At 45.0% G+C, this 25,361-nt stretch overlaps 2 protein-coding genes across 11 annotated transcripts in view; one reads left to right on the top strand and one right to left on the bottom strand.

Moving 5' to 3' along the window:
• The first annotated feature begins 2,759 nt into the window (after positions 1–2,759).
• On the top strand, positions 2,760–18,415 carry COX6C (cytochrome c oxidase subunit 6C). Of its 5 annotated transcripts, none has more exons than XM_006122424.4 (4): positions 2,760–2,917; positions 5,145–5,272; positions 10,525–10,674; positions 18,294–18,415. In XM_006122424.4, exons 2-3 carry the CDS (start codon positions 5,159–5,161, stop codon positions 10,648–10,650), a joined length of 240 nt encoding a protein of 79 aa, XP_006122486.1. In that variant the 5' UTR covers positions 2,760–2,917; positions 5,145–5,158; the 3' UTR covers positions 10,651–10,674; positions 18,294–18,415. The 5 variants fall into 5 exon arrangements, with proteins under 5 accessions (XP_006122486.1, XP_006122487.1, XP_006122485.1 ...); XM_006122425.4 differs by having other exon boundaries at positions 10,525–10,659; XM_006122423.4 differs by having other exon boundaries at positions 2,761–2,917; positions 10,525–10,663.
• An 848-nt stretch (positions 18,416–19,263) lies between these two features.
• Positions 19,264–25,361, bottom strand: part of VPS13B (vacuolar protein sorting 13 homolog B) — a 1,005,617-nt gene continuing 999,519 nt past the window's right edge. For all 6 annotated transcript variants that reach the window (XM_075920304.2, XM_075920302.2, XM_075920305.2 and 3 more), the window contains one exon: positions 19,264–24,735. In XM_075920304.2, the coding sequence (XP_075776419.2) occupies positions 24,487–24,735 (249 nt within the window). In that variant the 3' untranslated portion in view covers positions 19,264–24,486. The remainder of the gene's footprint in view (positions 24,736–25,361) is intronic.

A 25,361-nucleotide genomic window follows, 5' to 3' on the forward strand; every position in this document is an offset into this window, starting at 1 on the left:
CTGGTCAAACCTCTGGACTTGTAAAGGAAGAGGCCAGGGCTCTGACTATAAGATTGATAAGGAGTTTTACAGGCATAAGAACATAAGAACGTAAGAACGGCCGTACTGGGTCAGACCAAAGGTCCATCTAGCCCAGTATCCTGTCTACCGACAGCGGCCAGCACCAGGTGCCCCAGAGAGGGTGGACCGAAGACAATGATCAAGTGATTTGTCTCCTGCCATCCCTCTCCAGCCTCTGACAAACAGAGGCCAAGGACACCATTTTATCCCCTGGCTAATAGCCTTTTATGGACCTAACCTCCATGAATTTATCCAGCTTCTCTTTAAACTCTACTATAGTCCTAGCCTTCACAGCCTCCTGCAGCAAGGAGTTCCACAGGTTGACAACACGCTGTGTGAAGAAGAACTTCCTTTTATTAGTTTTAAATCTGCTCCCCATTAATTTCATTTGGTGTCCTCTAGTTCTTCTATTATGGGAACTAATAAATAACTTTTCTTTATCAGCCCTCTCCACACCACTCATGATTTTATATACCTCTATCATATCCCCCCTCAGTCTTCTCTTTTCTAAACTGAAAAGTCCCAGTCGCTTTAACCTCTCCTCATATGGGACCCGTTCCAAACCCCTAATCATTTTAGTTGCCCTTTTCTGAACCCTTTCCAAGGCCAAAATATCTTTTTTGAGGTGAGGAGACCACATCTGTACACAGTATTCAAGATGTGGGCGTACCATAGTTTTATACAGGGGCAGTAAGATATTCTGGGTCTTATTTTCTATCCCTTTCCTAATAATTCCTAGCATCCTGTTTGCCTTTTTGACCGCCGCTGCACTCTGTGTGGAAGTTTTCAGAGAACTGTCCACGATAACTCCAAGATCTCTTTCCTGATTTGTCGTAGCCAAATTAGCCCCCATCATACTGTACGTATAGTTGGGGTTATTTTTCCGATGTGCATTACTTTACACTTATCCACATTAAATTTCATTTGCCATTTTGTTGCCCAATCACTCAGTTTGGTGAGATCTTCTTGGAGTCCCGCACAGTCAGGCCTCCTTCTAAGTTTCTCTCATTAAGCCCATCTCTCAGAGCTGACCCAATAAAATATGCCACACCAGATGTTGAACCAAAATTGCTTTATTTAATAGAGGGAAGTGGGGGAGGGTGTGAATATAAGAAACAAGTAGGAAGGGAAGGAAGGATCAAAATGAAGGACGAAAACTACCATACATCAAACATTCAGTAAGGTAAAAGGGAGAAGCAACAAAAGCTTTCTACATTGCCTCACAGATATCCATATTAAGGACTGCCAGCGATCACCACCTCCTCTGAGATGACAATGTTGGCTGTTGACAGCCAACAGATTAGAATTCCCTAATTAGCCTCCATCCTAGCCCCTTTTGCACCATCTTGTATGTGAGTAAGCTCTACCTAACTGGAATAAACCTGCACGTGCATGTGTATTCCCCAGTAAAATAACGAATACCAATATGTTTTGCTCCAACTACTGAACACCTGCCTCAGGCAGACAGCTACCACATCCTTCTGAAGAGAGAGAAAAGAGCTTGCCTCAGGGAGGTGACTACCACAAGCCCACTCTCTACAACCGTGGTCACTAACCTGGCAATCGCGATTGATTGGTCGATCGTGAGGCCTCGACAAGTCGATCATGAGGCGTTCGGGCACCCCCACCCTCCATTTTTCCCCCATCCCCGAGAAGCCCCACTATCTACCTGTAGTGTCGTGCTGGCTTCCCGCGGGGTGGATGGAAGTCCTGGGTGAAGTCTGTGTCACTTCCATAGGCTCCGGAAGTGCGCAGGCTGCTCACCTCCCACAGTTTTGTCATGTGCGTCTGTCACAATCTAGATGCTCCTTTCCACAAATGCTTTTAACATAAAACTTTTCCGTTAAAAGCATTTGCGAAAAATCATGCCAGTCTAGCTGTAGCCAATAAGGGTACTCTCTATGCCGATATCTAAATCATTGATGAAGATATTGAATAGAGCCGGTCCCAAACAGACCCCTGCGGAATCCCACTTGTTATACCTTTCCAGCAGGATTGTGAACCATTAATAACTACTCGCTGAGTACAATTATCCAGCCTGTTATGCACCCACCTTATAGTAGCCCCATCTAAATTGTATTTGCCTAGTTTATTGATAAGAATAACATGCGGGACTGTATCAAACGCCTTACTACAGTCTAGGTATACCACATCCACCGCTTCTCCCTTATCCACAAGACTTGTTATCCTATCAAAGAAAGCTATCAGATTGGTTTGACACGATTTGTTCTTTACAAATCCATGCTGGCTGTTCCCTATCACCATGCCACTTTCCAAGTGTTTACTGATGAATTCCTTAATTACTTTGAAGTACCTCCTCTTCTCCCTCCCCCGCTTTGCTGCCTCTTTTTGATAGGGGCAGCAAGCAGGGAAGGGAAGCAACTAGTTGACTAGCCTGTAGACTATCCGCCTATCGGACAGTTGACTAGTCCTTCACATCCCTAAGTGAGAGTGGGTTGGGGCGGCGTGGTCCAGGATCAGTCAGGGTGGGAGAGGGCACTTGCTCACTGCCGTGGCATGCAGCCATGTCACACTGAGGGCACTTGCAAAAGGAGCAGTGCAGGGTGGGTGGGGCTCCTGGCATGCCCTTGCATAGAAAATGATGGGGGTAGGCGGAGATACAGCACGGGAACTTGTCCTCTTCCACCCCCTCTCCGGCTCTTCCTTTCTCCTTCCTCCCTCTCCGCCCAATGCTGCCCCGCTTAGCCCCACCCCCATCCGAATCTGAGTTTAGGAGCTCGCGGTTTGATCCGGACGGCGAGCCGTAGCCGCGGCAGTGTATCGCGCATGCGCAGCTACCGCCCCGCCGTCGGTGCTCGGCTCTGTTAGTGTGCAAGGACCTTGGTACTTTGCTGAGGTGAGTGACGGACTCGCCGCGTCCCCCTCCCCCTCCCCCTCCCCCTCCCCCTCCCCCTCCCCCTCCCCCTGCTCTGCCGGAGCCGGGCCGCTCGCCAGGCGCCCGCTCCTTCCGCAGCCCCCGCACCCGGGCTCGGCCCGGCCCGGCCCAGGCGCTGCGGGAGCCCGGCGGCCGCCTCTGACCTCCGCGTCCCTGAGGCCTGCGGCGGGGCGGGGTGGGGCGGGGGGCCCGCCGCTTATCAGCCTCCGCGCGTCATGAGCGCGAAGGGCCGGGCGGGGCGCACGGAGGAGCGGGGGAGGGGTGGGCACTAACCAGCCCCGTGGGGCCGGGTCGGAAGCGGCGCGTGACGCGAGCACAACCGCCAAGCGAGCGGCAGAGCGGGGACCTCAGGCGCCTGCCGCAGGCCACGGCGGGACCCGGCCTAGTTCTCGGCGCGGAGTCCCAGAGGCTGCGCAGCGGGAGGTCTGTTACTGGGGGCTCCGAGCAGCAGCCCGCAGACGAGCGCTGCCTTGCGTGCCTAGGGCCAACAGGTACCCACCGAGCGTTTTCAGCAAAGCACTTGTATCCCCGCTGCAGCCGGGGGAGCTTTGCTGGCATCGCTACACTGGCAACAATGGGCAGTGCCTGCCGTTCAGCCTTGGGGGGCTCAGACTGCTGTGTGCACTGTTTGGTGCACTACTGCACACATGGCACGCTAAACCTCTGAAGAGCTGTATTGCTTTATAATAGCATTGTCTGCCGCCTTCATTTTTTTAAACTAGTGTGTTAATCATACGTGATACAGGAATGCATCCACCGCAAATGGCAAATCACAAGGGTTTCCTGTATGGCTCCTGGCCTTAAAAAATGTGAGCAAACTTGTCACAAGTGTGAAATGATAGTAAACTTTAGAAGAAGGAAAGGTATGGTGGGGTGGGATAGTTCAGTGGTTTGAGCATTTAAGCATGGGCCTGCTAAACTCTGGGTTGAAAGTTCAATCCTTGCTTGAGGGGGCCATCTGGGGTAAATCTGTCAGGGATGGTACTTGGCCCTGCCATGAGGGCAGGGGACTGGATTCAGTGACCTCTCAAGGTCCCTTCCAGCTCTATGAGAGAGGTATCTCTCTCTTATATATATGACACAGTAAATAGTAGAAAGAAACAATCAACTAGTGTAGGGATGGGAAACCTAAGGCCCGGGGCCGGATGTGGCCCCCAGCTTAACTAGATCAGGCCCCTGAGGGTTGGGGCTCCTTTCCCCCCTCCTGAGCATTGGGGAGTTTTAACTGGCATGCCAGCTTCCTTGCCATCCACCCAAAGGGCTGGTGCACACAAAATCTACTAGCCTGTGCCCCACTAGCTCCTGCTGTGTGAGGGGAATATGGGGTGTATCTTTTTGCTTCTCAGCTGGGGGCCACATCATGAGGGTTTGGTTTGGGTGGTTTTTGTTTTGCTTCTGACTTGTGTGTGGCCCCTGACTGATTTTTCTGTGGATCAGCAGCCCCTAACCCAAAAAAGTTCCCCACCCCGACCTAGTTTTTATATGTAAGTTATTTAAGGTTTGTTGTGTTTTCATTGTCCTGAGAAGGCATCTCAGATACTATAAGGAGGAATTTCAGAGGGGGCAGTCTTGCATATGTTGTTTGCTAGCCTCTTGTGAAATGTTTAGTTTAAAAAGGCTGCTATATATAGGGCCCTACCAAATTCACAGTCCACTTAGGTGAATTTCATAGCCATAGAACTTATAAAATCATAAATTTCATTATTTCAGCTATTTAAATCTAAAATTTCATCATGTTTTAATTATAGTCCCTTTGCCCAAAAGAGTTTTGGAGGGGGTGCATGAAATTATTGTAGGGGTGCCACCATCAGCAGCTGCACAGATGTAAGGATAGCATGGTATTGTCATCTTTTGGTGCTGCTTCCTGGAGAGCTGGGCTCTCAGCAGCTACCATACTGTTCTCCCAGCTCTGAATGCAGTGCAGATATAAAAGTGGCAATATTGTGAACACTGAGTCCTCCAACTCCCTCCGCCCTCCTGTAATCTTCCAATCCCCAATTTGAAAGATGCTGGTCTACAACATGAAATCTGTGTTGGATGAGACCAAATTTCATGGTCTGTGATGTGTTTTTCATGGCCATGAATGAGGTTAGAACCTATTATATACTTAGAAAACAAAATACGTTAGCTAGGACATGAACATCCTGTGTAAATCTTTTAATAACTTTCCAATGCATTGCTTTCCTAGGAGAAATCATCAACATGTCATCTACTCTGTTGCCCAAACCACAGATGAGGGGCCTACTGGCCAAACGTCTGAGATTCCACATTGTAGGAGCAATGATTGTATCTGTGGGATGTGCACTTATATACAAGGTGAGGTCTTACTATTTTTATGAAGTTCAGTAACTGCTGTGAGACCAGTTCATCGCTATAAATCTCTATAGCCTTTTGGTTCAGGACTTTGAGTGCTGTATAAAACCTTTTGCTGCTTCTCTGAGGGGAGGATTTCCTAGATTACAGATAATCTCCAATAGTTTCTGAGTGACCTGAGGCCACGTAGTTGTGTCTTATCAAGATGAACAAACTCTGTCCTGTATCAGAGGGGTAGCCGTGTTAGTCTGGATCTGCAAAAGTGACAAGGAGTCCTGTGGCACCTTACAGACTAACAGACGTATTGGAGCATACGCTTTCGTCGGCAAAGACCCACTTTGTCTTTGCCCATGAAAGCTTATGCTCCAATACGTCTGTTAGTCTGTAAGGTGCCACAGGACTTCTTGTCGCTTTTGCAAACTCTGTCGTGTGTAACTTAGTTTGATCCGGGGAGTAAAATATTTCTGTACCATTTTTGGCTTCTTAGATTGGGTTATCCCTTCTTGGCATGTGCTTTGACATCTGAGTGTTCCGTATAGTTTTCTAGAAAATACCTAGAGACTGGTCTCTTTAGGATGAGGACTTCTGTGTTTGCAAAGTGCTTAACACAATTTGAATGATGCTATAATAGAAGTAGCAATGGATATGATAATAAAAAATACTATCTGTGGGATGTTTGTAAAGGCTGAGGCCTACCTTTTCAATTATCTTTAGCTACCACTGAAATCCAGACTTGTTCATTAGCCTTTGTGCTTTGGTCAGAAGTAGGAATGTAAAATCCTGTTTAACCAGTTAATCAATTAAAGGGTGGGCTGGAGCAGCTGCCCCACCTGCCAAGCATAGTTCCCCCTAAGGTGCGTGCGTGTCTAGCCATGCACAATTCTAGGCCTTCCCATCTTGATTTCAGAGCTGCCCAATAGCACTTACCACTCACTTACTAGGGCAGCCTCACCCTTGGTTCTAGGTCTGGCGCAACACCATCCATCCCTGACTGGTGGGGCTGTGTAGTGGGCAGCTAACCTGGCGTTCTCTGACTGAATCCAGGGCCGCAGTGAAGCTGTCCCTACTGGGACCTTTGTTCCAGCTTCGGCAGATGCCATGCATGGTGTCCCGTGTGGCAGATGTAACCCTGTTTTACTGCTTCCCATATATTCCCCCTGTTTTTTCTTTATTCAGCCTCTTGTAAATATTTTCCCTTCTATATTCACTGTACTATACAGAATACATATTCCTGCGCCTCCAGAAATATAATCTATGCTATCATGTGCCGAAAGTGTCCATCTGCTATGTACATTGGACAAACGTCTCAGACCCTTCGCCAAAGAATCAATGCCCACAAAACAGACATTAGACAGGATCACAAAGAAAAAACAGTTGCTTGTCATTTCAACCATAAAGGACACAGTCTCAATGACCTGCTAACCTGCATCCTACTTCAGAAGACATTCAAATCTGCACTTGAAAGGGAATCCTCTGAACTGGCATTCATGCTAAAATTCGACACTCTCCGCACGGGACTTAACAAAGACCCCAGCTATCTTACACATTACAAAGATAGCTTCCCCAATTATCACCTCTAATACTATTAACTCACAGACATTTCCCCTTCCCCACCTCTAATATCATTAACTCACTGGCATTCACCTTCCTTCTCCCCCCACCCCCACATCCCCCTTCTGTTCTGTAATGTGATTTGTCCTTTTCATGTGTGCTCATTTTTTTTTAAATTGTATCCTTTGGTATATATGGTTGTGACTATTTTCTTCCACTATTTGATCTGAGGAAGTGGGTCTGGCCCACGAAAGCTCATCATCTAATAAACCATCTTGTTAGTCTTTAAAGTGCTACATAGTCCTGTACTATTCCAGTGAGTGTGTGTTCACTCCAGAGGGTTTGGAACAGGTGCCCCTCCAATGGAAGGGACTTTGCCTATTTTTGCAAGCACCTTTTCTGAGCACAGCTGCTTGCAGAGCAGACTCCATTTTGGCCATAGAGGCTCTCAAGTTACAGTTGATTATTGACTTAAGTAAAATTTTCCAAGAACAATAACAGTAGAAGCATGAAGGGTGGGATGGGAAGGAAAGTGGTAGAAGAGAGACTTCTAGGAGGTCAGTAGATGGCTGTGTTTGTTAATTTCCTCGAGCCTTTGAAAACAATTTTCCAAGTATAAAGAAAGTTGTATTGTTTATCAAAGTTAAAATACAAAGGCAGATCAGTGTATGACATCAGTGCAGGAAAAGATGCTTCCCATTCTAAATACACAATGGTTTCTTGCTGTATTAAAAAAAAGAATCCTAATCTGAAAAGCTTGTAGTGATTGGTAAGAAAATCCTTCCCTATGAAAACTGCAGTGTGGAAAGAAATCTTTTTTGCATTTTTATAATCCATGCTACGTATACAGTTCACTAGAGTCAGTTTAAAAAAATGTCAGTTCACAATTTTAAAGTGGCAAAATACATCTTTCAGTTCCTTAATTGAATTCACCGCAGTGTGTACAGATATGCATACATATTATGGAGTGTGGGATATAGATGAGCTCTTGGATGCCTTCTTTACAGGTGATCTCTTGTCTTTTCTTCTGGGCCATATACAGTAAAACCTGTGTTATCTGGCATGCCTGGGGATTAGGGCGTGCCAGTAACCTAAACATTCTGGTTATTTGAGGGGGAGGGCGGGAGCTGTGCAAGGCTTATGGAGGCGGGGCACAGGAGCCATGTGGGGGCTGGGATATGGCCTGCGGGGGGGGGGGGGGGGGATGGACAGGAGGCAGAGATGTGGGGGAGAGTTGTGAGGGGGCTGGCCTGCCGGGGATCAGCCTGCCAAGATGTTTGCTGCTTGCTTCCTGCTGCCGTTCACCCATCCTCCCCGTACTTGCTGCACACTCTTCTGAGGAGAGGCCCGGCACTTAAAGGGCCAGTTTCCTTTTCTTGTTTTTTGTTTTTGTTTTGTTTTCCCGGCATCAGAAATTTGCTGGTTTCTACAGTTTTCCAGATAGTGCAGGTGTAAATTGGGTCAGCTGGATTTTCTAAGGACATGTCTACACACAATTTTTATTTTGGGAGAAGGATGCAAATAGCACTGCTCATTTGCATACTTCCTCCGGAATTTTTCGGAAGTTGCTCTTCCAGTATTTACCCGCATCTACATGTGGCCGAATTTTTGTAATAAACCCCTATTTCAAAAGACCCCTTATTCCTTCTACAATGAGGTTTACAGGGGTCTTTCGAAATATTTAGAAATTCAGCTACGTGTAAACGTGGGTAAATACCGGAAGAGCGTCGTCTTTAAAAAACCCCGGAGGAAGTATGCAAATGTGCAGAGCTATTTGCATCGGTCTTCCAAAATAAAAATTGTGTAGACAGACCCTAACTGGCCTTTGATAAGGTAAGCAATTTTTATTATTGCGGTTTTCTTTTGTTTCCTAATTGTGCACAATGATAATGCCACAACAAACTACACCTCACTCTCTGCAGCCCCTGCCTGTGGGGTTCTTGGGCCCACAGCCCGGCTGGGGCAGCCTCTGTCTGCGGCAGGCCCCCCATGAGGCTAGAGCAGCCCCCTGTCCATGGTTGGTGGAGAGCTGCTCCAACCCTCCCAGCTAACCTTAACCAGTAAGCCTCACCTTAATGGGTAAAGCTTATCACTTAACCAGTTAAACATTCACATCCCTAGTGTGTGGGAAGACTGTTCACCATCCATTGTTCCCTTAAGTATATGCACACTGCCAAATTCTGCAAATGTACAGGTGTACTAGTTCATGGACTTCTGGCATTATTCTAGATTTACGTAAGTTTATAATAAATGTAGAATGTGCCTCTGGTCTGGGAATATTGGCAGTTGTACTGTATTGTCTTCTCTTCTTTCCTAGCCAGCTACACTTCTGGCTGGTATGGAATTTGAGAGAAGTGGGATGGGTAAAGAAATTCATGCATAGTATTTTGCCCTTTCCCACTGTAGGGTCTAATCAGATGTTTGCTGAAGGGCTCTATGATTTATATGGCCATTCAGTTGAGTACAAGATTCTATCAAAACAACTGAACCACAACATGGAGCAAAAGTGTGTATTCACGCTAGGAAAAAGATAAAGTAAGAAGATCACTCATGTGAACACATGGTAACTAACCCAAAACCTCTGTATCAGACAGCAAGGGGGGGGGGGGGAGCTTTTAAGCACCGGATCAGCCTGTACTCTCCTACCTCTCCCACACTGCTGCCGCTGATAGAGGTAGCAGAGTGGAGGGTGAAGGGGTCAGGTGGGAGCTGATATGTCTGGGGATCCAGTTTTTAAGCTGGCTATCAGTGCATGTTGGTTTTGCAGATCCACCTGCCCCCTCCCTTGCTGCTTCCTACAGAGGCATGGGGAGGGTCGTAGGCAGGAGCTGGTGCTGGGAGGGACTGGCTTAAAAGCCGGCTGCCCCCAGCACTGCCTCCGTAGTACCGCATGCATCCCCTCCTAAGGAGCAGCCTCTGTCGGTGGGAATCTCGGACCCCATGTGGGCAGGGGCTGCTGTCACCCTGCACTGCTACTTCTGTCTCTGAGGCAGCAGCACAGGGCAACAGGCAGGATCTGGTTTGCCTGGGGGGCTGGTTTTTAAACCAGCTCTCGGTTGCCACCCTGCACTGCTGCCTCTGATAGGGTATGTCTAGACTACGTGCCTCTGCCGATAGAGGCATGTAAACTAGGCTACCTGACATAGTCAAAGAAGCCGGGATTTAAATATCCCCGGCTTCATTAAAATAAAAATGGCCGCCGTGCTGTGCTGGCTCAGCTGATTGTCGGCATGGCGTAGCAGTCAAGACGCGGATCGGTCGACAGGGGAAGCCTTTGTCGACTGCTCCTTTTATGCCTTGTGAAACGAGGTTTACAGGGGCGGTCGACAAAGGCTTCCCCTGTTAACCGATCTGCATGTTGACTGCCGCACTGTGCATGTTATCTGACAAGGAAGAATACATTTATTGGTATCCTGGAAATTTAATAATGCTGTTTGTAAATCTAGTTCCAATTTTTAGTTGAAACAACACTAAGCATTTCTTTACCCGTCCATAAAATACTTCAGGCTCTAAACCAGAATAAAAGTATTGCTGTAATTCTCTAATATTGAACTATTCTGTCTTGAAACTAACATCTTTTTTGCAACTTGAGTGGTTTTTTTTTAATCAGGTGATGTGGTTCCACCAAGTGAATTACAAGCTTTCTGCACTTGTTATACACATTTTCTACTCTAAGATTTAATTCTCTACCTTTTGCATTTCAGTTTGGCGTGGCAGAACCCAGAAAACGAGCATATGCAGACTTCTATAAAAACTATGATTCCATGAAGGACTTTGAGGCCATGAAGGAAGCTGGTGTGTTTGAAAGTGTACAACCCAAAAATTCATAAGCAGCATATGTAGGTAATAGCAAGGTACCTTACATCAAACTGATCTCACTTAACTACTGTTGAATAGTGATAGAAATGTAGCCGTGTTAGTCTGGGGTAGTTGAAGCAAAATGCAGGACAATGTAGCACTTTAAAGACTAACAAGATGGTTTATTAGATGATGAGCTTTCGTGGGCCAGACCCACTTCCTCAGATCAAGGAAGTGGGTCTGGCCCACGAAAGCTCATCATCTAATAAACCATCTTGTTAGTCTTTAAAGTGCTACATTGTCCTGCATTTTGCTTTAACTACTGTTTATATTGATACACGGGAAACTTTCCATTTTTGTGGTGTTTTTGGTGTAATTCTACCCTTAAATCAACATTCAGTTAATGGAGGTTAATGTTCCTGGTGCTTAGAAAAGGAAAAATGGTCTCACTGGGATCTACAGATAACTTTCCTTTTATTATTAGACCAGTAGGGCCAATGATGCAAGGTATTGTATGTTGAAGGGAAAAAATTGAACTACTTATACACCCTTTGGGGAGAACATTAACAGTGGTAACTTAAGCAAAGTACTGGACTATTTTTATCTCTGCATGATATACAGTTGTCAAATCATAGTGTTAAGATGTGTAAGGAATAGAAAATATTACCATTATATGAATTTAGTGTTTCACCCTAATAGGGTTACCAGTACTGCATAGTATTCCACATCTCAAAAAGGATATTGGAGAATTAGGTGATTCAGAGAACAGCTGTGAAAGTGACTACATGGAAAACACTCTCATGAAGAGTTGCATATGGGAGTGTTTTGCCTTTATAAAATCTGACAAAAGTGTACAAAATAATAAATGGTATAGAGAAGGCAGGCCGAGAGATATTCTCCTGTTTTATAGTACAAGAATAAGACAACATCTGGCTAAACTGAAAAAGGGCATATTCGAAACTCAAAAGGAAATACTCTTTCTCACAGAAGTTTAGCCTGTGCAACTCTTAGCCATAGGATATTGAGGTAAAAACTACTCAAGATTGAGAGAAGGACGTGAGACATTCTACAAGCCTATCCACTCATGATTGTTAATGTTAAAAAAAATTAAGATTTGGAAGGGATATATGAACCCTTCTGCTCTGCTCAGTGGTTCTTTTAAAGAATGGCTTAATCAGCCAGGGCAGGTTATTTCATGTATGCTGCAGATTTCTTGCACATTACTCAGAAATATTTGGAGTTGACTGAATAGATATGTGGACTAAGAGGGCCATGGGTTTTATTGATTAGGGCAGGGGTTCCCAAACTTTTTGACATGGGGACCAGTAAATCCATTCAAGAACTTTTAGAGGACTGGTAATGTTCATTAATCAAATGAATATTCAAATAAGTTGTTTCTGGTCCTCCCAAAACCCCCAGTGCCAGCTTTAACAAAGCTTTTGATATGGTCACCCACAATATTCTTGTCAGCAAGTTAAGGAATATGGATTGGATAAATGGACTGTAAGACAGACAGAAAGCTAGTTAGACCAGGGTTTCCCAAACTTTTTACTTTAGTTGGAATCCTTTTTTTTCAGTACTGCTTTTTGCAGCCCCAGAATATAAACACACAAACAAACTGAGAAAATACCAGACATATAACATGTCTGGTATTTTTCTCATTAGGTAAGTTGTATTATTACTAGATGTATCAGTTTGTAGTTTCGAACTGCCTGGCTGGTAAATGTGCTCAGGCTGCATGAGTGTGTCTACCAGCCAGACAGTTCGCAACTACTCGAGGTGTGGGTGTGTGTGTGGGTGTGTGTGTGTGGGGGGGGAACAATAGAATCCCCGGACCGGACTAACTCATGCTTTGTGCTTTGCGGGGGCGAGGGGGGAATAGGGGCAGCGTCCCAAGATCTACATATGGCTGGGTCAGTCCCACTCCCCGCAGGCCGATTCATTCCTCCCTCCTGTTCCCTCCGCTGCGCCTCTGGCCAGCCCCACTTCCCGCAACCCCCTCCTGGGCAGCCAGTTCCCCCTGGCTTCCTTGCCTCCGCCCAAGCCCGTTCCCTACCTTCTGCCTTCCACATTGCGGGGCTGGAGGCTGCCGGAGCCAGCGTGGCCCCACCACGTGCCTCGAAGACTTAAAATCACAGGCCATGATGTCACGTCACGCTCGGGCGTCCTCACTGCCCACGTGCAACGCTGCACATGGGCAGCTGCAGGCGGTGAGGAGGAGCAGTGCACGGCGGGGCCTCTCTGGGGGTGGGGTGGGAGGACGAGCGGGGGGGGGGCGGGGCAGGGGTCCGGGCCTGCGCCAGGCAGAGCTGGAAGAGAGACCCAGCTCCACATATCGGTGGAGCAGGACCCTCGGCTCGAACTCGCTGGCACTTCCGGGTTCAGGGGCGCGGGGCCTGAATCAGCCTAAGGCTGGCCCTGCTGGCAGCCACCAGGCATGCTGAGGCCTGGTATTTTTTTCCCGCGGCCCGGTATCGGGCCGCGGCCCATAGTTTGGGAAACAAAAATTCCCATAATCCAGTGTTTCCTTTGGCCATAAAGGTAAGGAGAAAATCAAACAATCACTTTGTTAGGAAATGGATATCGGGAATGTGTTCATGGGTCATGGAAGTATTTCAGCACATCCTTTTATCTCCACAGCTTATGGGGAAAGGGAAGACAACTGGCCACGTGTTGAATTTCCTCATTTAAAAAAAAAAAAAAAGTGGTATATAGGAGCATGGGGTATATGCCTTCTCACAGTCTTTGTAAATAGTCGAATTTGATTTTTTTCAAACAAAATATACGAAACAGCTAATAATTTTGCTCTTAAACTTCCCCAGAATTCTGCCACCTTTATTCCAGATGCTGTGATCAGAAATATCGGTGTAAAGTAAGCTGTAACTTGGTATGATAGCTTAAAAATACTTGTCCAACCCAAGTCCTGATAGGGAATTAAAAAGAACCAAACCCACATGTGAAACTGAGCTTGATTTCTTCATTGATCACGCTTGCACTTCTTTTAAAACTACTTCTTCAAAGACTGATCAATGGACTGGCTTCTCCATTTTTCCGGTGCTCAAGAATGTTTGTGATCATCCTCACATGGTCATTTGACTTCTTAAATTATCCTGGCCAACTAGGTTTTGATTTTCAATCTTATTCAGATTTGTTACTTTAAGTGAAGGCTTTAGGTACTGGATTTATTAGTGTTAATGTTTGTCATTCAAGTAGAAACAAACTATGGGTAGTATGTTCCTCACATAGTTGTAAAGCAGAAAATGTGAAATAGAGCATGGTAAACTAATGATGGGGTTGACCATCCTTTATTCTTCCTCCCAATGGAAATACCTGCACTTTTTTAGGGTCAAGTAAGATCATTGTCAATAACAAAGCGATCACTTTATCTTTGTACCTTCATACTCCTATCTCTAATTTAAGATCATACTTCTGCCATATGTTTATGTAAACTAATTTTCTCATGCACTTTACATCACCAACGCTTTGGTCAGATGGTCGTCTTCGGGGTGTTTTGAAAGGCTATTTGACAGGAATGTCAGATCTAAATACAAGAGGAAAATAAACTAAAACATTTTGGCCAGCAAAGATCAAGTTTAAACCTCTTTAATTGAAACTAAGAACAGGGTTTTGCTGTGCAAACAGAGCTAAAAGAAACATTTGATTATACCAAGAGGCTGCCAGCATTCCAGTTTGGAATGTACAAAAGTCTTTCTTTGCCCAGGTTGCACCTGTTGGTTAGAATTGTGAAATCTTAACTAACTCAGGCTTTAAAGGGATTTTGGGATAATCCTTTAGTCTTCATTTACCCAGTGGCACTGGTTGAGAGAAAGTAGCAGGGAAAACATAATTTCTAGCTCTGCTTAGGTAGTGCATTAGAAGAATTATCAACAGATGTGGAGGTGTAGTGTAAAAATATCCTTAACTTCTGCAGTAAATAAACTGGTTGGGATCTACAGTGAATGTAGGGTGCATATGACTGCCTAGGTAAAACAGAAGGAAGAGGAAGGAGATAAAATTTGTCTTTGCTGCTTCCAATATCTCTAGAAGATTGCACCTGTACTTTCTGCTGTTAATGTGATTGGGTGTGGGGAGGGGGAGCTCCTGTCCCCTCTACATATATGTTTAAAAAAAAAAATTAAGCTGGATGGAGATTCAGTTTTGATGCTGTTTGGTTGGGACATTTGTCCTGTAGCAACTAAGGATGTTAAGTAGCATGTAATGTACTAATCACACAGTCGATACATTTTTGCATCAACTATTTGATTAGTTGATAGGGCAGCTCTGCAGAGTTGATCCCAGGCTCTGTGCGGTGCTGCTGCTTTGAAGTACCCGTCTCTTTCCTCCTCTCTTCTCTCCTCCTCCTCCCCCCGCCCTTGCTGCCTTTATCTAATAGAAACAGCAAGGGGGGGCGGAGGGGGGAGAGACTAGTTGACTATCATGTTGGCTATCTGATAAGCGTTTGCTTTATTGGAGTATGGATTAAGTGGACCCCTTTGGTTCTGGGGTGGGAACAAAAATGAGGAGTTCAGTGTGTATGACAGGGCTGTCAGTGAGTGGTTTAGGGATGAGGGTGTGAGGTCTCGGCAGTAGGTAGGGTGTGGGGTCTGGGTGGGAGGTAGGATGCAGGCTTGGAGTAGCGTGTCTGACCGGTGGGGAGGGAGCAAGAACAAGGGAGGGAACAGAGTCTGGTCAGGAGGAGGGAGAGTGCAGGAGCAAGGGAAGGTGTAGGAGCAAGCTGGGAGTATGAGGTGTTGGCAAGGGGAGAGGAGGGAGTGAGGGGGATTGGTGTGCGGGGGGTGGGGCACGAGGAGGCTTCAAGGCCCGTTGCAGCAGGGAAAGCCTCTGGACAGTGTGCCACTGCTGCCCTTCCCCTAGTGTGGTGGGACGGAGGAGGGAGTTCAGCCATCTCCTGGCCAGCAATCAACTTCTGGGCTCCCCCGCCCCCATGACTGTCCAGTTCATTTACCTTGTTAGAGATGTTGGCTCCCAGCGTCCCACCACAGCAGGACTCTCAGGGACACGTCTCAGGCTATGAGACAGCCAGAGACTGTGCAACATTGACACTAGGGCTGGTTATGCAGGGATCTCTCACCTGGTGCTGAGAAGCAGCTGACTCTGGGGAGGGGCAGGGATCTCCTGCTCAGGGCTGACATGCAGCTACCTCTGGGGTGGAGCTGTGTAAAAGCAGCTCTGCACAGTTGTTTAGTGGGCTTCAGGAAGAGCTGTTGGTTTGACGTTGACCTCAGTTCTCTGACGTGCTGCTAAAAGGGTGGATGGTCTGTCCCCAGCTGGGGTGGGGGTCTAGTTTGTTAGAGCAAGGGGTGATTTCAGAGTGATGGATTGACCAGGGTATCCTTGTCCTCCCTGAGAGTAGGCCAGGCCTGCTCTTCCCCTGTATCGGTCCTGGGCTTGCGCGGTCTGTCTGCCCTGCTCCCTGGCATGGGTGAAACTGTCGGCAATCCCCAGGGTCTGCTAGTTGCACTGCCTTGTCTGTGGGGAGGAGTCACACTTTACTATGTGCCCCTATGTTCTACGATCTCTGAACCTCACCCTGGTCCCTGCTTCCCATGCCCCTTTCCCCCACCCCTTCCATGGGGAGGGGGCTCCCAGCTCTGTGTGGGTTCCCTGTGCTGCCCATGGTGGGGGCGGGGAGTCTAGAGTGGTGCTTGGGGGCCACCTTATTCCTTCCTTCTTACCTGCCCCCCGCCTGTCTCATCACCCCCCAGCCCTCGACACCCCAGATCTCCCCTCACCCATCTCGTGCAGTGGTGGCTACTTGCGGACTGTCCCAGTAGGGCAGCCTGTTCCTGTGTCTCCCCCCGCCCACCCACCCACCCACGCATGGGTCCCTGCCTGCCAGCAGGGCTGGGGCTGGCAGAACAGCAGGGGTGGGGGACGGGACCTTAGTCCCGTGACTATACATAGAGTCCCTGTGCTGCCTGGTGGAAGCAGGTGGGGAGCCGGGGTGACTCTTGGGGTTATGGGGAAAGACTCCTCCACTCCATTGTTTTCTTCTCCTTCATGCCAGTGGGGCTGGGGTGGGTGGAGCAACAGTGGTGTGCATATGGGGGTGCGGTTTCAATCCTGTAGGGGGGGGGGCTGTCCCGGCTCTGTGCGGGGTCCTTGTGCCACCCAGTGGAAGCAGGTGGGGAGCTGGGGCTGGTCAGGGCTTTCTTCAACCCTCTCCCTTGTGCACCTGGAAGCCCGAGCTGGTGCTCATGGCTGTGCAGGCTCCCCACTGCGTGAGTGGTGCAGGGGAGCAGCTGAGCTCCTGCTGCAGACTGCGCATGCCCCACAAAATCAGCTCACGTGGCACTTACGGCATGCGTGCCACACATTGACCCTTGGCCTATTGGCTCTGTATGTGAGAGAGCTAGTTGTAGGATTCTTCTAGAGTTTAGGCATAAGCTAGTTATCTAGACTGAAGTAGTGCATGTTCACTGGTACATTTTTTTTTTTTTATGTGCTTGTGGGAGCTACAGAGTTACGTGGCAAATGAGCAGGAGTATTGAAGAACTTAAATGCCTTAGTCCAACATTTAGGCACCAGTAAGTTCTGTTGATCTAGCCTTTGCACGTGTAGCACTTCAGTTCTCTAGCCGTAAAATGGGCATAGTAGCACTGCCTCACAAGTATGTTGAGAATAAACGCACAAAGGCTGGGAGGTGCTCAGATACTGTGGTAATGGGGACATACAATATAGATGTTGTGGTGATTGCATTACTTGTCATGGGACGCAGTTGAGGGCTTGTGATTGCACATGTCAAATTACTATTCTGTATTAAATGGCACAAACTTGAATTTCTACCTTTCCGATTAAGGACATAAATACATGTGGATTAGTCTCCTATCTGAGAAGTTGCATTCCATTCTTTTCAGGCTTCTTGCTATTTAGGAAGATGTGTTATTTTGAGTCATACGCTTGTGTATTTATCGATACCATATACATAGTGAATCTTGAAGACTATTCTAGATCAATGGTTCCCAACCTGTGGTCCATGGACCCCCAGGGGTCCACAGAAATGTAAAAGTAAGGATCGGGCTTACCCTGGTGAACCCTTCCCTTCTCTCGGTCCCCCTGTGGCCATGTGCACCAGAACATGGCTTACTTTTAATCTCATTCTCTGGATGCTAAGGGAGCAAGGGGAAAGTGCTTGCATGTCATGCATGCCTCTTGCACATCAGCCAGATGTGAGATGCATGCAAGCACTTTCCTTTCACTCCCTTAGCGTCTGGAGAACAGGATCAAAAGTAAGCCAAAGTCCCAACATGCACAAGTGCCCCTCCCCTCCCCAAAGTTCTACCCTTGAATTTCATGAACTGTTATACATTTCAAATGATTATCAAGTAATGGAATGTTTGAAAACCGCTATATTGTTTGGGGGATCTGTGAAATTTTAATAGATTGAAAAGGGGTCTGTTTGTTCAAAAAGATTGGGCACTAGTGTTCTAGATCTTAATGTGTAGCTCTTGATTTGTTCCATGTTTCAATTTTGCTTATCAAATGCATTGTCATAGACCATGAGGAAATAATGGTGGGAAATTCCTCTAGACTAAACTACTCTAGCATAAACGCTTTCTGCCTCTGTTTGAATTCATACATACTAGTGTATTTACTTCTGAGAGCTACGATTGTCCACATGTATTAACTCATGTTTTTTTTCCTTATTTTGCAGATCATCTTCAAGGAGACTTGAAAATTGAAACTTGTTTCTTCAGTCATCTGTAAAATGAGTAATACACTTCAGTGCTGAGCATGTGGTAGTGTAATTCAATAAACTAAAATACTTATGTGTAATGAGGCTTTATTTATCTTAACTGGTGACCCTGATTGTTTAGATTCTGAGGGAAGGGATGGAAATTTAGGTAGTATTCTTCATATAATGCTAATGGCAAGTTTAGAGGTGAAAATAGAGATTCTGAACCCTTGTAGCTACTAAAACTAGTTTTTTCAAGAATTTGAGTGTTAACACCATTATTTGGGCCAAAAATCATTGAGCCAACAAACTTGGAGGACAGTATTGTTTTGCTTCCTGGCCTAAAGTATTCAGTAGGTACCAGCTTTTTTGACAGCACTTTCAGAGGATTCCTGAGTGTAATATTTACAAAAATTTGAAAGCTTTTTTTTTTTTTTTTTTAAACTTAGGTTACAAAGTTAAAATGTACCAGACTTAAAGTTTCTAGGGCCACCTTAATATCACCTCTTTCCCCTCCAAAAGTCACCCTGTAGCACTGGATGAGGCAGGGATCCTTTTGAAAACATGATCATTAGAAAATCATAATGCATAGACAGAAAGCGGTTGCAAGTTAATATTGCCCATGCAACCTTCTGGTAGTTCCAAAATTTGTCTGTTAAATAAAATTACCTTTAAGCGGTTGTAGGTTGACAGGTATGCATGAGAGAGTTATCACTCACTGGCATGGCTTGCCTGTCGTGGGTAAGGTGAGAGAACCATAGGACGTCCCCCCCCCCCCCCCCCAAATCTCCCATCAAGTTTTCTTATGCTTCTCTCTGGTCTTCTTTCTGTTTTCTGGACTCATTACTCTTGGGTTCTCTGCGTTTCCTCTCGCCTTCTCTTTTACTGTTTGGGTCACTTCCTTCTTAGTAGTAATCCTTTATTTTTATTTTTTTTAAATTCCTGTGTAATCTCCCACCCACTTCAGAAATTTGAGCTGTCACAATTTCTGCTGTACACTGAAGGCCCCTACTTGTTTCCCCTTTTACTGAAAATGCCTTGTTTTCCCTCTCAGGATTCCCATTCTAGCACTAGTAGGGCTGGCACCTGCCATATCTGTGTAGACAGCAATGTATAATAATTGGGAGATTGTTTAACTACTTAAGGCCCCAAATATTAGGGATGTGCCTGTACCTCAGGCACTGTGGGGGCAAGGACATGGGCTAGAGAAGATAATGGCAAGTGCACCTAAAGGCACTCAAAAAGATGCAAATGTGTACTAGTAAGAGACTGTATGACAGGTACCTAAACAAACTTTCCTTTGTGCTGAAGTGATGATGTAAGAGGAAAATGTTCTGCAAAAGTCCAATTTTAATTTAATCTGAGACTATGAACATAAAATGTCCACTGTGATTAATGGTTACATCAATACAGAGCCATTAAGGTGTGTACCTTACTTGCGTTTCCTACCCTGTTTGGATTCTTTTTAAAGTGTAATCTTTTTGTTTTGAATTTTCTTTGGTTCTGGGATAACACCACCTGTTAACTATAATTCCATTTGATCACTGATAAGATCTAGAAATATAGGGTGAGTCTTAGCCTCAATCACCCTGGTGCTTCAGCCCTATTCTCCATGCTGTTGTACAGTCTCCAACTTGTAGCCTAAGTAATTGAAACACTCTTTAGTATGTTTGTTTAATGTAAGATAGCCTCAGCTAATGTGATGGTCACATTTAGAGCTAGAATGTAGGAAAGTACTTCAGTATTTAGCTTGAACAGAAAGAGCTATAGTGTCTTCAAAGTAATGTTCCCTTTTAATACCAACTGTTCAGAGAACATAGTCTTCCATAGCCAGCCAAAAATTTCTTCATGAAAAAGCTCAGCAAAATAAACAGTGTAGTGAAGAGAAAGGGGAAGGGATGGGAATGACTTCTAGTGGAATGGGGATGTAGGAATGATGTGGACTGTTTTTCCAATGGTCAGTGTTCTAACCTTCCAGCCCCTACTCCCCTCTGTTGACAAGCAGCTTGTTGCTTCCTACCTGCACAGTGCAGAAAGGCTGCTAATCCTTCTTGACTGCCCTGTAGCATAGGGAGGAAGAAATGAAGCCCTAAGGGTGCACCTGGGCCCAGGAAACCTGACTGTAGGGGCAAGAGTGAATGTAGCCAGAGATGTGGCTTAGCAGGGGAGAGTTTCTATGGGACAGTGCAATCCTGCTCTACTTAAGATGGCCTGCAGAGAAACTTGCAGGTTTAGGGTGTGAACAGGCTGGAAATCACCCCCTGCTCTTTCCCTGCACACCATTCTAAAGCTTAGCTAAAGGGGTAAAGAAGCTGCCCTGTGCCAGGCTTTGGTACATGCAAGGCTTGACTCTTTCTGGCCAGTGCCTTAGGTTGGTGGATATTGGGCTTTCCTGGGGCATGGGCCCAGCTACAGATAATTGGGGGGGTGGGAGTAGGATAGAGCCTGCTAGCCAGGCTGTTGGTGAGCTGAGTGACCAGGAGTGGGACTTTCCATGAGTGTTACTGCTTTTTAAACATAGTGAAGCAAAAGTCCATTGCTTCACACCAAGAATCAGGGTTTAAAAGCTAATGAATATGGCCCGATGCATTTTTGGACCGGAACGGTTACAAGCTTTGTTTTTTAAATCACTGAACAGCACCATCATTTTTTGTGCTCCGCTTAGCCAAAACAAAGGTGAAAAGCAGGTCAACAGTTATTAGCTTAAGGGTTTTTTTGGCCTTCACCAAAGAATGAGAGATGTGCGTGCCTGCTGTGCTAGTTAAGAGATTCAAAACAATTGTCAAGGAGATAAATATTCAGTCCTTTGTGACAGGGGGCTCAGTAAGTATAATGCACCATGCTAAATGGACATTGTCTGGACAGCCCTCAACACTGACCTAGTGACCTTTTGAGCTGGTCCAGACAAATCAGGTGAGTCACACATCTGGGCTTTGTCTACACTGGCGGGTTCTTGTGCAAAAATTCTTGCGCAAAAGTACGTCCACATTGTGGAAGAGATGTGCTTTTGCACAAGAGCATTCATGGCAGTGTGGACGCTTTCTTGCGCAAGAAATCCCTGTGGCCTGGCCACACTGCCTTCGTGTGGAAGAGCTCTTACACAAGAGGGCTTATTTGTTGTGGGGTGAGGAATAACTCTTGTGCAAGAAGCCCTATTTTCTGACGCTTACTGTAAATTTACTTGCACAAGAACACGTGCAGTTTTTGTAAAAGAAACCTGCAGTGTAGCTGTAGCTCTGACCTGGGCTAAGAGGGAAAAAATGCAAACAGATTCCCCAGCACTTACCTTCATTTGTGACATCTTTACAGATCATGAATAGATTGACTGCGCATTCCCTTGCTTACTGAGTTGTGCCTTAATCCACACAGCCTGTGGCTTGCTGTTTCTAGGCATTCTTGACCCAGAAACCAGCTAGGATGCTAATGTTAAGGTGATTTTTATGGGCCTGTACCTACTGTTAGGTGAAATAACACACTGAGCAGGAACCATGTAAGGTCTTTCCTGAGATGTTTGAATGTGCTCCTGGAGTGTAAACACCACAACAAAGCTAGCAAGCCAAAAGCTTAAACAAGGCACAAACTCAAAAAGAAATGAAATGGAGCTTTTTGGTCCCTCCAGCCCCAAAGAATGAGGCCAGGTATATTTGTAAAAAGCACAAACTGGAGAGCTTCAGTCAGCTAAGTGCTGTTCTCAGGCATCTGTGGACAGTTTTGTTTTCACCATTCACACAGCATGTGTAGGAGAGGCTGATTTATGTGAAGTTACCACAGTATTTCCATACCTGCATTCACAGGAGGGGGTGAAACAACCTTCTGCCTAATGTAATACATACATGGGCTTGCTTTACTGTACAGGAGTGTGCAATGGTTTCTTTTTGCCAGAAGAAGAGCATAATTCAGAAATGAAATATCAGCATAATCCCACTAGTATTAGATAGAAAGCCTGCAGTGTCCCCTCAATGTTTTACAGGTGTGTTGTGCATGTTTTTGACACCCAGCCAATGCTCTATTAGGTGAACAATTATTTTAGTCTGTGTACTGGTCAAAATGGCAGCATACAATTTTGCACACAGTCAAAACTCTTTAGCACCTGATTTGGCCAGCTCTCTAGTCATCAGCTTTTACTTCAAAAATATAAATGTGAATTTCAAATGTTCATGGCTGGCAGTATTTTCTGGGCAATAACTTGCTGAGAGTTGAGCTCTCGGAGATCCAGTGTCACATCTAATGACCAGAACATTAACTACACGACTTGTGAATCACAAAGAAACCAAGTATTGTAGGAATAACTTTATTAACTTTAAACAATCTTGTTATATTACAACTTCTGCATCAGTATGTAAAATTAGTAGTAATCTATTTACCATGAAAGATTCAGAAATAAAGCCTCTATATTTACATTTTTAAATAGTGTCATTTAAAGGCAAACAATGACCACGTAGCTAGACAACTGAAAGAAATAGCAATAATGGATAGGTTCATTTCACAATGGGCTATTCAAATTCTGTGTGTCTCCCTTATCACTACAGTACCTACCAGACATGAATTCCAGCAGTAGCTTTAACAGAGCAAAACACACAATTAGTACATTCTAATTTTATGGCCATTATTAGCTACATAGAGGAAATGCTAAATAAATGGCATTTATCGAACACTACCAGCAATTATCAGAGTTGACTCTGTCCCTAACATGCTTAGTTACTGGCTATATTCAAGTACATCTGGAATCCTAAATAAGGTAGTTCATGTGCTGAAATTCATGGTCAGAAGGAGCAGTCATGGATAGAGTTTGAAGTAGAAGCTCACAAAGAACTGAATCAAGTCTACTTTTATCATTGAAAAATGAAGCTGTTTGCTCTGCAAAACAATCTTAACTGCTCTTATGATAGCAGTTATTACCAAGTACAAATTATAACACAGATTTGAAAAATAAAAGCTGAAGAACAATTTGAAAAGCAAACTTCTGTCTAAAAGCTTTTTACCTACTATTATTACAGGTGCCATCTCAAACTGATGTAACTGATACAGCAATTGTCATTTGTAAGCACAGCTGGTAAAAGCCATCTTGCTGAAATACAGTGGTTTTCACTGGGCAGTTCTCATACAATGCTGTCAAATGAATTTAACTCTAAGCACTTTGCAATTGCACTTCTGTGCAAAATAGGGTATAATTTCTATGCACAAATATTTTGGAATGGTCTGGACTCTGAATTTCCTGGTTTCTGACATTGATAGGCGTAAAATTGTATTACAGCTGGTCAAAGCAATGAAGCACTGTGAGTACGATTTGGAGAGTCCAGAAATAGTAGAGCCTAACATGATGAGCTAAGGATGAAGTTTAGCAGTTGGGTTCAAAGGAGTACAGTGTTTATGAATTTTTGGTACATATTAATAAACATAGCTCCTAAAGCTTTTTAACACACATTACCGGCCTCAGAATTATAACTGCTCCTGTCTCCCTAACATAATTACATATTACCATCTTAATCCACAACAGATTGAAAATTCTTATGAAAATTTGACTGGTGGATACAATAAAGTTTCTGTAGACAGACAGTTTTAAAAGTAAATTAAAGTTCTCATTTTCATTGTGTTCTTTAGACCAAACAAGGCACTAGTTTAATCTGCAAAATTTCAGTCAAATAAAATGGAGCTATTTTAAGGCGAGAGGTGTTAAAACCCAGCTATCTCTAGTAACTTAAAAGGGCCACATCAGTTTAGTAGGGGAATATGTTTTGCTTCAGGACATTGGGGAAAAAAAGAGTTGAGAGAGGTTTTAGAACTCAGTCAAAAGCCTTGCTTATATCAGAGACTGGTAAGCGCTATAATATGATATAGTAGGCAGGAATAGCTTCATTTTGTTGATGGCAAAATGTATCAATGAATAGGATTTCCTTTGTCTTCTTTTCTCTTATTTCTGCTTAGAGCAAGAACAAACTATTTTCATTCAGTTATCACCTTTCCCTTTTGTGTAATACCTGCCTGTTAGTGCTAACAACTTTTTTAGAGAACAGGAATCCCTTGTTGTCAGTTCAGAAAAGCCAGCTCTTAATTTTCCTATAACCCACCACCCCATAAAATTGGCATTAGAAAAGTTCACAGTTAGGTGACTGCATAGAAAGCATGACTTTAAAAAAGGTAATGCATAATCATTCTTGTCATAAAGTTGTTCTTAATTAAATCCCTTCCGCAAGGCTTTATTTTTTACCATAGTGAATTTACTAATGAATACCTGAGCAAAATTTGGATCAACTAGGTACTGATATGTCTTAATTGTACTTGGAAGGGGCTCTGCAGCTACAACTTGGGATGTAGTTTGTCCAGAAAAGTAGCTTGGAACAAGGTGGTAGGATGCTTTTGTGACAAAGTCCACAAGTCGATTATATTGTTGTTCGGAGAGTCTTTCTCTAACTCCATCCACCTAAAATCAGATAACACAGCTTTATTATTGGAATGTAAAGTATTGGCACTTAGTATTCAGACCCAGCAAAGATACTTCTGCATTGATTTGTTATCATACATCGGTGATGTTTCAATCTTTCTACAGCTCAGTGTCTCCCACACTTCTGTGTTACATGAGTTACTTCCCTCTTCTACAGCTTTGGTGGGAGTTCAGTATCTCCTTTCTCCAGCTTTCCACCAGACCGTCTGCATATGTGGCAGCAGTTAGTAGTAGTGTGGTCTGCTCCAATCATTTCTGTTGCCAGTTTGACTTCTAATTCATTTTCTGGGCAGCAGTGAACAATTTATAATCTTTCCTCCTCCTCCACCCCACATGGCTCAGGTTGGTGTTTGTTAGGTACTCAGATCACAGTTGTTGCAGAGTTGTTATTGTGGGACACCCATGTCCCCCTCAGACAACCGCAGAGCAGTCCAGCAAATGCCAGACTAAATCAAAGCAGAATTCTAAATATGAGGCTGCACTCACAGGCTTTTCAGAGAGTGAATTATATCCTGCCTGTTCCTAGCCAACCATCACACTGCCAGGTCAGAGGGCTCAGAATTGAACTGGCATGTGAGGACACATCCTCTCCAAAGAGCTGTGAC

Source organism: Pelodiscus sinensis, chromosome 2 (genome assembly GCF_052426305.1).
Source record: "Pelodiscus sinensis isolate ZL-2025 chromosome 2, ASM5242630v1, whole genome shotgun sequence".
NCBI lineage: Eukaryota > Metazoa > Chordata > Testudines > Trionychidae > Pelodiscus > Pelodiscus sinensis.